General features: G+C 34.2%; 2 protein-coding genes across 5 annotated transcripts; one reads left to right on the top strand and one right to left on the bottom strand.

The window, feature by feature from the left end:
• Positions 1 to 65: 65 nt before the first annotated feature.
• On the bottom strand, positions 66 to 714 carry LOC143359408 (uncharacterized). The gene is made up of 2 exons (XM_076797346.1): positions 510 to 714; positions 66 to 341 (listed from the first exon to the last, which is right to left on the bottom strand). The coding sequence occupies exons 1-2, from the start codon at positions 672 to 674 to the stop codon at positions 75 to 77; spliced, it is 432 nt and encodes a 143-aa protein (XP_076653461.1). The 5' UTR covers positions 675 to 714; the 3' UTR covers positions 66 to 74.
• Positions 715 to 3,204: 2,490 nt separating this feature from the next.
• Positions 3,205 to 15,041, top strand: LOC143358608 (uncharacterized). 4 transcript variants are annotated; one of them, XM_076795881.1, is made up of 6 exons: positions 3,221 to 3,348; positions 9,005 to 9,201; positions 10,112 to 10,277; positions 13,473 to 13,729; positions 13,933 to 14,052; positions 14,166 to 15,041. In XM_076795881.1, exons 3-6 carry the CDS (start codon positions 10,239 to 10,241, stop codon positions 14,704 to 14,706), a joined length of 957 nt encoding a protein of 318 aa, XP_076651996.1. In that variant the 5' UTR covers positions 3,221 to 3,348; positions 9,005 to 9,201; positions 10,112 to 10,238; the 3' UTR covers positions 14,707 to 15,041. The 4 variants fall into 4 exon arrangements, with proteins under 4 accessions (XP_076651999.1, XP_076651996.1, XP_076651997.1 ...); XM_076795882.1 differs by having other exon boundaries at positions 9,005 to 9,418; XM_076795883.1 differs by lacking the exon at positions 9,005 to 9,201.
• The last annotated feature ends 32 nt before the right edge of the window (positions 15,042 to 15,073 follow it).

The raw sequence follows: 15,073 nt of genomic DNA, 5'->3' as shown, positions 1-15,073 counted from the left end.
CATTTTTTTATTTTTTCAATTCTTGTTCTGGTTCATTTAACTTTTATTTCGGGCGGTTAGCATAAATTAACAAATTATCGTTTGTAAGCAGCGCAGCTCGATTCACTATAAATGCCAGTAAGGGATAAATTCGGTAAATAAGGTGTGTGCCTTCGTCTCTGATACGTAAGAGGTAAAATTGTAGGTATTTTGTATTCGACATAGTTTTGTGGGTATTTAGAGAAATATGATGTTGTTGCTCCGGGTGCGCATTGATATTTGTAGCAATCAGCTTTGAAATATTGTAAGGGATGACGAGAACCTGTATGGTCTTTGTATTGACTGCGATGAATCTGCACACCCTGTAAATAATAATATCTATGACAATTTATAATCATTTAATCTTAAGTGAATAAAATTTTATTCATAATAATAGATTATAAATTATTTTATACTTCTAACATAATTTACAACGCATCTATAATATAATTGGACCTTATAATATATAACATATTTATAGAAACGATTACTTTGAATAAATCATCGACCTCCTTCATTCGCGCAGCATCTATTGTTGAAATATCGTTTTGAAGAATCTTCAAATCACGATTGATTTTAGAAAGTGCTTTAGCTACGCCCTTTTCGTCCCTCGAACAATATGCCGTACTTTGCGCTCCCCATTTGTACGGTGTCATCTTAAAGAAATTAATTAAATGAATCTAATCATCTCAAAGAATTTTAATTCAGTAGATTTAAAATATTTCCATTTACTGAAAGAAAAAATTTCAACATCACCATAACAGTGCTTCAAATTAAAATGAAATTATTGCTTTGTTTAAACAATTTCGTTTTAATTTAATGTATTCTGCAATAGCTTCCTGTGGAATTGAAAACACGTTTTGTATGTAATAAAATATAAAATATTACTGCCATTTTATAATTTCTATTAGTTTAGAGAAATTAATTAATGGGAAAAATGTATACCGTTGATTCTGGCGGCGAGTCATATTTGAATTTGTTGAAATATCTGTTGCTCCCGCCATCGTACGAGGAACTGGCTGGAACTGTGGAAGTGTTGGTAACATCCATCCCGATAACTTTGAATTTCAAATCATTATTTAAATCTTCACATTCTTATTTATTCATTCTTAACTTGATTCTTTGTCCGAAAGGTTATACAGCCATCACAAATTTTGTTGTAAATAAGAGAAACAAATGAATCAAGATTTCATTTATATTACAGTTGTCAATGTTCTCACTCGAAAAGAGAGAAAATTAAATTAATGATTAATACATATAATTATCGACTTATTAAGCACGCAAATAATGATAATCAGCATTGAACAATTTACAGTTGCAATGAATACTTGTTAATTTTGAACGAGAACGTCAAAACTCGTATGTGTAATTATTCGTTACAATTGTATTTCCAATTTCAAACAACAGATATTAGTATTGACAAAATAAAATTAGTTTGCTCTATAAATTTGTAAAAATGCAGTATCGCAGCATTCTACAAAAAAGACAATTTAAATAGACTATTATAACTTGATAATATCCAAGAGGAAATTTTACTGAGAAAAATGTTCTCTCTGATAACATCTGTGTCATAATTAATACATACATATATGTATACATACATGTTTATAGTATTAGCACAGACGAGGTATTAGTTATACCTCGTTTGTGCTTATACTTGTAAGATCGGTAAAAGCTAACAATAGCGCCATTTTACGTAGTGGCGAAACGCTGAAACTGATTGACGAATGTTACCGACAAATGTTAACCAGTTTAAGTCGGTAATTCAGAACCTTAAACAGGAAAATCATTGCATGCAATGTCTGTGACCAAAATAACAAGAATCATTTATACTAATCTATACAAATGTTAACTTTCCTTCACATGGATTACTATTTTGTTAAATAATTGTTTATTGCGTGATTGTAGCTGATGGTTTTTGCACACTATGGATACTGCAAAGTACAATGACCAACCTACACGATGATCTTTTCTGGGGGAAAAAAGGAGTTAAAAGAAAGAGACAACAAGAAAGAAACTAGGGAGGAAACTAGAGAACAGATGAAAACAGATGGGGATATTAGGGAAAAATTAGGTCTACATACTAGGGGAAATAAGGCTAGAGAAAGAATGGGACTAGATGCTAGGGAAAAATTAGGCCTGGAGAAAGAATGCGACTAGTGAAGAGGCTAGGGGGGAAACGAGGACACACGAGCAAAATGACTAAGGTCAGACAAGGACTGAGGACTGAGGACTGAGGTTAGGGAAAAAATAGAACCAAGAAAGAATGGGACTACATACTAGGAAAAAATTAGAACTAGGAAACGGATAAGACTAGGGGAGGCGAAGTACTAGGGGAGTATATAGTCTAGGGAAAAAGAATGAACGAAAGATGAAAAACAAGGTGGGAGGCAAGGTCTGCCAGGATTTATCAGATGCGTTCAAGGTCTTGCAAAAGTTCCTCTGGAGCCAGGGTCGGGCCTACACGTTATAACACAATAATATTATTGAAGTAATTCAGACAATTGCAATCAATATTGCTGATGAAATACGGCAATACATTAAATTGTATTGTTATATGATATATTATTACTGAAGATGTAAGGAAAGATATAAGAAGATATAAAATAATAAAAAGACATAGTATACTCAATTATACCTTTGCATAAAATACTATTACTGAAAACAATAAATATTACGGATAAGCCAATATCGTTAACTGTAAAACGATTAATAATATCGTGGAAAATATTCTAATAATCTAGTATAACAATGTACCATATAACTATATCAAAATATATAGGTATATTAAATTATAGTAGGGATCGGTGCATCTCGGGAAACATTTGAATACCGGTTCAATGATTTTAAGCAAGGATTACTTTATCGAGATTTGCATGCCGCGATGTGTATTAAATAATGATATTACGAATGTTCCTCGTAAAATCGCGTAACGTATTACACGTATACGGTAATATTACGTTACCGGAGCGAATTAAAAAACAGAAATAATAAAGATGTCAAGGTGTACCGTTCAGTTCCGCGTCCGAAACAATTTATGCCCAGATCTGGCATACCTTAAATAGGCAACCATATCATAATCCGTAAAGGAAAATTGCGAAGGCGTAGGTCCGGCCTACTCTGCCAAGTACGGAGTGCCTGGCTTGTTCACGTAGGCCTTTGAGTATGATTCGACTGCGACTTGGCCGACGCTGGATCAGTCATCGGGTGTTATTAGGCGCGAAAGGATTCCTCTCCCGAAACCCTTGCGGAATATCGACGGGGAATTACTTTTCACCGAGAATTTCGTCCGCGAAAATGCGGCTGGCACCATTGGCATTGTCTTTCGCGGTGAGTTCCTCCGTTTCTACCACTGTCAAACGCTAATCGAAACCCACGGGACGTTCTGGCCACCTTGAATAAAATATAAACAAGTTTATATAACGTCTGACGTGCTAGTTGTGTCATTAATACTCTATCACTATCATTACACCTGCCTAATTTTCTTTTTACTTCCTACAATACAATTTTAAATTAAGTCATGTTTCAGATCTCTTTCATTCTTTTTTTATCGAGACTCCTGTAACTATTTTATTGTTTTGAGTTCTTGTTTGTTACTTTTGTCTTTTGAGTTTTACTTTAGTTTTATTATTGTGACTGAACTTACTTATTGCTATACGATTTTATTCAATTTTAATTAATTTAACTCCCGTTTTATTATTTTTATCGAATCTCTGTTAATTTTAATCATTTTGAGGGAATGGTTCAAATACACACGTGTTTTGATAAATACAAAATTTTGCATTAAAAACACTAGTTGCAATATTATTATTATATATACGGACCGAGCGCCCGGTCCAATGACTAAAGTCAGTCATTATTATTATACTAAGTACTTTCAAAATTCTAAGGTTTTTAAAAGTATTTAATTAAATTGTTCGATGGCTGTTCATCGTTTACCTAACGAACATTTCATCACTTTATTACCATTTCGTTAAAAATGATTTTACTAAAAATAGTTTTATGTAAGTATATCATGTGTAAAATGAAATTTTGAATTAAAAATATTAATTGCATTAGTAATATTGCATTCAGTATTAAAAGTAGTTTGAAAATTGTAACCAATTGGAATTATTCGAATACTGTTTTTCATTTATTTAAATGCTCGAGTACTGCTCTAATCGAAATAGAAGCAATAAAGAGTTTTGCATACGGCTTTCATTTATTTTTTGTGAATTATTATTTATCAGTTTATATACATCCATTATTAATTATATAATTCTGGTGTACATAAGTAGGTTACGTCTCTGATTATCAATGCAAAAAGAAAGTCGGTGTAATGACGATGGACTCGCAACTCGGTTTTATCATGCAGCAATTATTTTTCAATTTTTCTCATACATATAAAATTGATTTTCTCTACAAATGCCACTATTTTTCATTAAATTATAATCCTATGTATTCATAATTTATAATTTTACGTTTAGACAACTGCTTACATAGCTTTTCTCATTACAACAAAATGAGTGAAGTTAATATATCACAAATAACGTCGTAAAAATAAATATGACAAAAATAAAATAATTGTAATGTACAAAATAAAAATAAGACTGTTAAAATAATACAGAATTGATTTAGATTAGTTATTGTTACCATTGAATTAAAATAAGGCACAGACAAATAAACAAAAGTTGTTTCACGAAATGGTTGGTTGTTTAAAAATCAATTTAGAGACACAATATAAATTACATGTTTGTAGTATAAAATTAAATTAAGAGACAGATACATAAATAAAAATTGTTTTCCCAGGCCTCGACTGTGTAAACACTCTTCAGAATTTATAATAATTATATTGTATAATACATCATTATATGCTATTTTTGTTTGTGGCAGGACAAGCAAAAGACAAAACAATTTTATAAAATTAATATAAGGAAACAGAGAGATGAGTAAAAAACCGTTCGCTGTCTTTGATTGTTCGAAAAGTAGATTTAGACAGCGATAGTGGTATCTTCGTTAACATTGACATTTAGTTAGCAACATAGTAATTAAACGTCGCCGACAAAACAAAGAAAATAACGAAGGAGCTGATGATTATTTTGATAAATTGCACATATTAATGAGTGCAACACACCGTGCAACATGGAAGTGCGTTGACAGAGATTACAATATTTTGATCGTATCTGTTTCCTGGCAGTTGTCTGTTGCCAATAAGCCATGAGAATTTTTCTCATCGCCGCCTATTGTTCGTTTCGTAAATACCCGGCGGAATGAGAAGGTGCGAGATAACAGTGAATATTAATGCCGGCATATTTTGCACTTCGGAATCGAGGATTTCTCGATTATTATACAGGAAGACTATGCAGTCATGTTTCATTATTCTCCGTTGTTGTCTTGAACCGCGAAGCAACTACCGTGAAGACAGCGTGTCGAATGTTGGTGAGAGGTCATCAGTTAACTTCGTGACGAAGCCATTTCGAAAAATTCCGTAGCCTCCTCCTCGATCTACACGATTTTTTCAACCAACACGTTGCTTGCCAGAAGCCTATTGTTAACTATAAAAATTCCTTTCTTCTTTCGACTCCTGGGAGTTCTAGGCCTATGCCGGAGTCATTTCTGACCCACGCCGTTATTCGCTATAGTTTTCTTTCGATATAAGGCGACGGTTCGGGACCGTCTCTCGTCGTATTTCGGATAAAGAAGAAGAAGGGATAGCGATTTTCTTAACGACTATTGTGTTCAGTACGGTTTTTACTAAATTTTAAAAAATTCATCTCTCTAATCGAAATAAAAAATTTACTTATATAGTTATTTATGTCATTGATTCTATTCTCACTTGCTAGAGAAATGTAGGTCGGAACCTCTACGACTGGTTTTCATAGTTGCCATACGAGGCACACGAACAAGTCCAAACGTACATAATAAAAACAAATTGGGTCTGCCACATTTTTTTAATTCTAGAAGGGTAGAAAAAATGATTATTCAAGACTGGATTCCGAGAGCAACTTGAAGGTCACCTGCCGATAAAACCAGTTTATAATATTTACGATGGTACACGATATGACTATAAGATGCATTGCAATATAATAACAAATATGCACGTTATTAACTCCGCCGCCTGCATTTCTTCTTAGAATATTCATTGAAAAAAAAACTATTATTTAGGTTCTGCATCTGCATGTCCTGAAAACCTGTTTTTAATACTTACAAATATGTTGTTCAATTACTATACAAGATATTTAACAAATAGCAAAGTTCGCATTGGCTTTGCTTCATACATTTGTTTCAAAATTTTAAACCACTCGTAAAGGGAAGAAAAAAATGATTCTTCAGGAGTGGATTTTTAAAACTATGCGTCTGACACTTACCGAAACAATTACTTCTTTATGATCATTTTTCTCATTTTCTGAAAATTTTGGAAACACCCTGATAAATAAATTTATTTATTTGATAAGCATTCACTTCATAATTTTAACGATTGGAATATAAGAAAAAATGTAGTACATCGCTTCGACTATACTATTGTTGGCAGATGTCCCGTTTTTGTCAAAGAATTTGTTGAAACCACTGTCGCGCTCTCGAATTAGATCAACAGAAGACGGTTTAATGGCAACGATTGTTATGGTCCCGTTGTTGTGTGCCCCCTGTCGGCGCGTACATGCACGTGCACACGCGTGTACGTTCATTCAGAGTGTACAGTGTATCCTCGGCTCGTAAAAGTGAAAGCGATGCAAACCAAGGAGAAAATATGATCGTGAAACTCGACCGACAGATCGCTGCCAGAGGATAAATTGGGCTTTCTTATATGTGATTCTGATAATACTTGTCAACTTTCATCGTTTCGACGTTCTCGGCCGAAACCTGCTGGAATTTCACTATGGTAGCGTCATCGCTGTCGATACCGGTCGCTGCCGATCGCCACTCTTTTCGACAGACTCAATTCGCCGATCGCCTAGAGAAATTCAACTTGGCAGTCGTGTTGACATCATTTCTATGTCAACATCTGTAGCCAGTTTCCAAAACCACTTTTAAATCGCTCTCTTCCACCAACAATGAGAGACCTAACATTTTGAACGAAAACATAACAGCTGAAGCCATTGTATTAATAATGTTTTTGGTAATTAATTACCAAATTATAATTTGATTCGAACTCCTTAGATTAAGAAAAATTGTTGTAAAGACTATAAATCCATATTCTTGGTTGCTCAAGTTATTTTCGGAATAATAAGAGTATGTTCGGAATAATTTTTTCCACACTTAAAAAGTAACCTGACATTTTTCAAAAAATTGTATATAGTAGATCTAACATGCACTTATTATTTGCATTTTGATTCGTTCGAATACCTCGTATAGTAATCGAGAAACAATTGTAAAAATTCAGATTCCGACCTCCATATTCCCAGCATGACTGTTCAGAGGCGATAGAAACTCGATGGCTAAAACAAACAGTCATTACAATAAAAAAGGTTTCTCAAGTGACTGTTTATAAACATTCAAAAACTCAGGTTCAGTAAGTGATGCAATTAAACTTCATTTATTTCTCGACACGATTATCATATTTTATTATTATGCAGTCTGTTTTGTATAATCGAGTTTTCACGTTCGTTCTCACGTCGCCGCTGCAATCGGTAATACCAACGGGTTTTTCCCGTGAGTAAATTGAAATGTAATTAGGTTGAATTATAACGCGGAAATCAATGTTTGCAGATAAAGATGTTATAATTTACACGGGCACGTAACTGCGCTAACAATCCAATGGAAATTTTCCACATTTAAAAAGTGGAATAATAATCTAACTAAACTCATTTTAAAGTTTTCACTTTTGCCACCTCGCCTTTTTGCCTAGACGTTTTTACATTTAAAAAGAGACTCGTAAAAGTAATTAAAAAATTTTATCTATTTAAATAATTCTAGTGAATTTATTTACTTTTTCTTCTTGCTGCTTTGAGAGCACCTTTGAGCAAAAATCAATTTGTGAAAGCGAAAGTGGAGAAACTGCTACATTACAGTACTACAGAGAAATTACTAAATTGCAGCTGGATAAATTTTCTATTACAAGGAAATTCCTAACAAAAAAGTAATATAACGGCGCTAAATGTAGAAACTTCAAGCTTGAACATGGACTCAGATAGACCGCCGTTTGATTATTTACCACGGAGTTACAAAAGGTTAAACATTAACAATCTTTGACCAGAAATTTAGCGGTGCTCTAATTTCAATCGTCAGTATATGTTGCAATATATAATTTTCTTATGCAAAAGTATCCGCGCAAAAAAATTAACAAATTAGCAGTTTCAAAAGTAGAGACTCCAAGCTATAAAATGAGCCTAAGTAGACCGCCGTTTGATTATTTATCACAAAGTTATAAAAGGTAAAACATTAACAATCTTTGACCAAAGATTTAGCGGTGCTCTAATTTCAATCGTCAGTATATGTTGCAATACATAATTTTCTTATGCAAAAGTATCCGCGCAAAAAAATTAACAAATTAGCAGTTTCAAAAGTAGAGACTCCAAGCTTTAAAATGAGCCTAAGTAGACTGCTACAGCAATTTTTATCACTAAACTATAATAAGTCAAAAGTTTCAATCTGGGTGGAGATGTTCAAGTGTACAATACTTCAGAAACAGAACTATTTTTCTTGCTACTGCAAAAGTGTCTTAAAAAAAAAACAATTTGGAGTATTAAAAGTGTATATTCTGTCCTTTGAAATGATTTTAGCCAGATCATCTTCCGATTTTTCCCCGCAGAGTTATGACAGAAATGATCAAACGCAAAACGGTAGAAACACGTAATAATTTAAAAATATTGTTGCATTGTTTTCAACCGGAAAAAAACTATGAAGAAGAGACATAACTGTGTTTGTGTAGCTTCTGCGTGTCGCAATCGAATGCGGATAATTATTCCGCATCCGATACGCAGTCTAGTTAGAACATTGTAAACGAACAATGAGCTGGCACGAGGGGACTTTAAATGTAAGTAGAGTGATCAAATATAATGGTGACTAGGTGCGGTTCTACCGGACAGGAAAAACGTCGCTGGCACCTTGAAGAGGTAGGGATAAGCCCGCGAGGAAAGATTCGAGATCTATAGAATGGTTGACGATACTCTGAAAACACAAAGCGCCCATTCGAGGACTCAGTTCCCGCGCCGCACTGTTTGTGTTCGCCTCGCCGGCACTCGAGCTGCTTTCGTCCACACGGTGGTACTCTTCCTTCTCTCTTATTTCTCACCTTATCGATATATTTTTTCTTTTTTTTTTTATTTTGCACAATTGACTCCACAAAAAGTTCATCACATCGTACAATAACCCATACAAAATTTATTATGTTTTACTCTGACTTTCAAAAGAAGAGACTTCAGATACGCTGACAGTCATAAGAGATGTCCATCGTCTTCCTATAACCCGCGTATTGTGCGCCGTAAGTGCAGTGGACAGCTATTATGACCGTGCATGATCCTTGAATAGTTTTATCAAAGGAAATTAACTATAATTGTTCTCAGAATATGTTGTCAATACACCTTGCCAGCCCAAACTTTTAGAACATTCTCAGGATTTTTAAATAATCAGTGGTACGAGGCTTTAATCAATTTTTAATTTAAAATATTACTTTTTCATGAGAATGAGCTCGATTGGAATTAAAACTAAAAGGTGTAATTGAAGTGTAATTATTTTTATTGGTAATTACGAGCGTCCTCGGTTATTCAGGTTTTTATCGTTGCGAAGGTAAAATAAATTGCAACTGAGGATTATAATTGTAACTATTAATTTTTTAATTATAGTTACAATTAAAAGTAAAAGGTGTAGTAGCAGTATAATTATCTTTTTAGACGTTTTGGAGTATCCTTAAGTGTTCAAGGTTTTATTCTTATAAAAGCAAGAAAAATTGTAATCAAGATTTATACCACTATTGTAATTATTGTTTCATTATACTTCAGCATCATTTAAAATTGAACTTTTGATAAAGCTTTTTTCTATTGAAAATTAATGTTCTAATCTTTTGGGTAGCAGTGTGTATTTAAAGACATTTTCCGACTTCCAAAATTTTGTAATCATTTTGGAAAAACTAGTTAAATTACTTCAATTTTAATTAACGTGTATTACGAATTTCCAGAAATTATATCATTACATTATCCGTGATATAAGATGAGTATACCAAGTTAGGCAGTGATAAAAAAGACAAGGAAGAGAGAAGGATGGTGATATAATTTTAATAAATCTGTATCGACACTCCAGCGACTATGTTTCTGTGGATACTAAGTGGCCTGAACTTTTTTATGGTAGGTTTCGATCATGACCTTACACGACTATTTATTTTATATTATTTCACAACTGTGAAATTCAATTACTGTTTTTATAAAAAAATTTTTCACTTGAACTATAATTATTACTTTATGAAAATTAACGTGTAATAGTGTTTCAAAATTTTTTGAGTAGTCAAATAATTGTAAATATGCATTTTCCTTAACTTTTTTCGAGTATTTGCATTATGCAACCTTAGATTATATACCAACAATATTAATTTGGTAAATTTTTAAGAATTTATTGACAAATCCCTTTCTACAATATTGATAATTGGATAGGTCAATAATAACTAAAAACTAAAATGAATTGATATACATAATATCCATATTTTTAAAGTGAAATGGAACAACAAGACGTCATTCATTAAAAAATATTTCTAAAATGGCTGTCAATGGTGCTAAACACATCCTCTTTCTTACAAAGTGCATTAAACTCTTTGATCTATAAAAAAATGAAATGAAATCATAATGAATCGACAATTTGAATACCAAATTCTAGCATGTAAATTAACGCATGCTGCAGTAATTAATATTCAGGAAACTTCATGTCGAAGTATAGTCAGTTCAAGCTTGAACAAGAGCTCAGGCGTTCACGATGCGTGAAGAACGAGTGAAAGAATTGAAAGAGAGCATTTTCTTCTCGCCATTTAAATTAATCTCCGGAATAATAGTCGTTATCATGCTCTCTCTTGTGTTACGCGACTGTTAATAGCATTGTTGCCATAAACGCTCGTATGAAATCTCGGTGCATCCAATTTTTACGGTGCTTTAATTTAACTCTGAACAATAATTTAATTTTAATTTAACATTTCACTCTGAACAAAATGGTTCTCAAGGAGATTGGATTAAAATTATCATGAAAGCTAATTTCCACGTTTAAAAAAAATGGAGAGGTTATTCAAATGAAAGAAATATGTTGTGACATTCCCATAAGCTCTAACGCAAAACGCAAAAAGAACCATAGCACTATTTTAAAACTTAATTTGAGCAAATTTTGTGATTCATCGACAAAATATGATTAAAAATATTATGAAAAGAATTGTTCAATTTAGAAAAACAGGTCATTAAAAAGAAGTAAAATAACATGTTTTGATAACCCCATAAGCAACATAAACTTAAAAGCAACCCGGACAGTGACGAGAAAAAATGTATTAGGAAATTCTTAGGAGAAAGGATTGTTAATTATTGTTATGCATGAGAGCATTTCTATGGGTCTTTTAGCAATAGTAAATGTAGCGATTAGGTGAACGTACCGGACAGGATATACTCCAAAGAGGCGAATAAAAATCATGCTGCGAGAGCTATCGCGTTACACCAATGGTTAATCACCTAGTCTATTCGTTTTCCATTCTACTCGAAAGAAAGATGCATCGCTGCAGAGGTGCTGTGGTAAATGATGCGGGGAATGTTGTGGCAATGCGTGCGGTTTAGCGGAATGTCCATTTGTTCCTATACGTTATGCGATTGTGCCATATCATGCGCTCTCTATACCATCAGCCTGATCAGAATCGCTGTGCACGATCTCCAGCCGTTATTTTGTTCTGTTCGAAGCATAGAGGGTGGTCAGATAATTGTTGACACCCTCAATGTTCATGGAAAACTGATACATTATCAAAAAGTATAATGATGAACAGACTGCGAATTTTTATACAAAAAAAAAATGGTAAGAAACAGAATTTAAATAAAACATTATAATTGTTGACGGTCTTAATGTTCATAGAAAACTGATGCATTGTCAATAATGATAATTAGACTGCAAATTTTGATGCAAAATTATTAAAATAAGCATAGATGTACATCCTCATTCGATTTCTTCACCAAGTTATAAGTTAAACATTTCCCATTTTTAACTCAAGATTTAATTTTTCATTGATAAAATAATTTTTTTGTTTTACATTTTTCTTTGAAGATTTTTGTTCACGAAAACTGCACGTCGTATCACAATCTTTATATCCTCTGCATTGAATGCACAGACGTTGCACATTGCCTGCAACTACCAGCCTAGTCTAACCCATTCGATCCGATATAAAAAGACAAGAAAACAAAGAGACCGGTCTCATTGATCACTATGTCTGATTACGTAATGCGTTTATGATGTGTAACGTGTCCTATATTGCACATCTGTATATCCCATTCATGCAACGAATACTTAAATACTGTATTACAAAGTTAAGTCATTTGTGTCCTTCACAAATTAAAACTATACATCAATTATACAACAATTAACCCTTCATTAATATACTTAAAAAAAAGTTTGATAATTAATATATTTACGAAAAAAAGATGATACTTAAAAATTGAACAGTGCAGAAGGTAATTTTACTATGACGATGATCGAAAAGGGAAGGTGTGATTTTGATTATTGTAAACAAAATATTTTCTATAAAAGTAAAACTGCAATCATAGAAAGTTTGAACGTTCGTCTCGGATTATTAAGTGGTTAGCCTGCTAATCGAGACATACAAATCATTAACGCAGCATGCTACGCATGCATATAAAAACCGAAGGTCGTTCTTCCAAGTAGGAACTGAACATTGGCAATGAATGTTAAATACATCGAGGCCTGACATTATTACTCTGCCACCCATTTGATGAGACACCTATTTATAGTGGTGCCGATTCACTCGATAATTACCACGAGTCCATGAAATTATTTATACCGATCACACCCATGAACTACAAATCTCGTTAGAGATTCTACGAGTTCTGCCCACTGGAAATCCTCATCCCAATGGAATGTACATTTTTCGCATTTCTTCGGAATCTAACATTTATTAGTAAAGATCGATTAAAAAAAACTGTTTTAGTTCATTTGCCACGGTTCTAAAAATACAACCTGAGATAGAATTGTAGTTTGGGGAATCCTCAAAATATTATACTGTAACGTCTTGATCTAAGCCGGACGGACCTACACGATCTTAGTCAGTTCGCCTATCCCCTCCACTAAAGCCAAGAAGCTCGAGCTGCCTTGGTCGTAAAAAAAATGTAAACATGCCGCAAGAAAATAGTAGCCCTACACGATCTATGTCACAGCACAGCCCCGAGGAATGGGCTTAGACCAAGACTTTTCAAATAAATGTCCTATACAATTCTAATTTCAGTGTATATAATTCTAAATTATTTTTCGTAGGTGGAACATTTTTCATAATTTCATAGTTTACATTGTTATAGGTAACAGTACTATGTCTGAATACGGGGAGTGCGGATAATAATAGTGGCTGGAGTTTCGCCCCAAACACACAGTATCATATTCAGACCGACGAAGGTCCGGAAAGACATTTTCGTTATCAAACGTTAAATGGACAATACCGAAAAGAAAAGAGGCTAGTAGATGGTACAGTGATTGGCACGGAAGGCTGGTTGGATGCTCTGGGGTACCTGCGTCTCAAAGACTATGTAGCTGATAGCAATGGATTTCGTATCCTCAGGTGAGCAAAATAATATCGCATAATTTACCATTTTTTAATTGAAACCGAGACACAAACACAAACTGTGCAAGTTGAACTTCACGTTACCTACAGAACCCGGTTGCTACAAATTATAAATTACAAATTAAAGAATAATAGTGTATCTTATGAACATGTTAAAAAAGATCAATATTTAAAAATTGCTATTACTCTGATTTAATTAGGTCGAAAATGGTGTATGTGGGCAAGGACCGACCAATTTACGACGCCGTGGCCGAAACGAAGAGTGTGCCACCCCAAACTGGGGTTCTTGTGGACCCGCCACGACCTCCTAACCCCTACAGGTACTGCATACAATTTTCAGTATAGTTTAACCTAAAAATTTCATGGAAAAAGAACAATATTTTCCAACAGTTCCAAAATTTGTAAAATTGTTAATGAAATCATTTCGCTTCAGACATTGGAAACCAACCAGCGTCGCCCCGTTAGACGAAAATGACATAAGCTCGGGCTATTACGACAGCACTACCGCCATACCTCGAGCGTTTTCGACTAACAATGCCTATTACAATACAAATCGAGCAGGCTATTCCCAGCATCCCGACAGCCGTTACAACCTCATTCAACGTTCCGACAATGGCGACAGTGCTCGCTACAGCAACCTGAAAAATAATTTCCAAGTGTCGACGCCAGTGTCTCGAGGCGGTGTTGCCAGGTATCCTCCCTACGACGGGACGCACGCCACTGCCAATGGATTCCAGTATTACCTAAAACGACAGTACCACGAGGAGGAACAGGAGCCAACTGGCTCCAACGTTGGATCGTTCGGTTACGTCGATCCGTTTGGCATCAGGAGAGTAATTTATTATAAAACGGACCCACACACTGGTGGTTTTGTTCATCAGAAAAATAACAAGTTCGTGGGCCTTTCTGGAACACCGTACGATCCCTCGCCCCCAAGACCCGCACGGGGTACCCAGAAATACAGACAGCAGTAATCTCAAAGAATGTTGCGAAGAAATTATAAGATTTCTTCAGTTGTTAACACTAGGTGCCATATTAAACAACTTCACTATTTATAATGTTCCATTAGTATTAAGGAGAAAGCAAGATGCTAGCGGACACTTGAACCGATATCAAAAATATTGTATGCGTAACTCGTAATTTAGGCTGGATAACATACGTTAAGGCGTAGCGATAGTTGCCTAACAGAATCATTGAAACCTAACGTACAATTTAGCTTGTTTGGACGAGAACTTTGTTTTTGTACTTTCAGACACCCGATGACTACACGAACGAATTAAACTAAGACCTGTAATACAGGTGAACAGAATTTCGTTGTTAATTTGATCTTGATGGAACCTT

The sequence above is a fragment of the Halictus rubicundus genome, chromosome 11 (genome assembly GCF_050948215.1).
Source record: "Halictus rubicundus isolate RS-2024b chromosome 11, iyHalRubi1_principal, whole genome shotgun sequence".
NCBI lineage: Eukaryota > Metazoa > Arthropoda > Insecta > Hymenoptera > Halictidae > Halictus > Halictus rubicundus.
Note: the sequence above shows the minus strand (reverse complement) of the source record. Positions and strands in the feature narration are given on the sequence as shown.

Bases quoted from the DNA above. Each gene is read 5' to 3' on its own strand.
- LOC143359408 (XM_076797346.1), bottom strand. From the start codon at position 674: ATGACACCGTACAAATGGGGAGCGCAAAGTACGGCATATTGTTCGAGG. The intron at 342-509 runs GTAATCGTTTCT...TATTATTTACAG, and splicing joins AGGTCGATGATTTATTCAAA to GGTGTGCAGATTCATCGCAG.
- LOC143358608 (XM_076795883.1), top strand. From the start codon at position 10,239: ATGTTTCTGTGGATACTAAGTGGCCTGAACTTTTTTATG. The intron at 10,278-13,472 runs GTAGGTTTCGAT...ACATTGTTATAG, and splicing joins GTGGCCTGAACTTTTTTATG to GTAACAGTACTATGTCTGAA. The intron at 14,053-14,165 runs GTACTGCATACA...ATTTCGCTTCAG, and splicing joins CGACCTCCTAACCCCTACAG to ACATTGGAAACCAACCAGCG.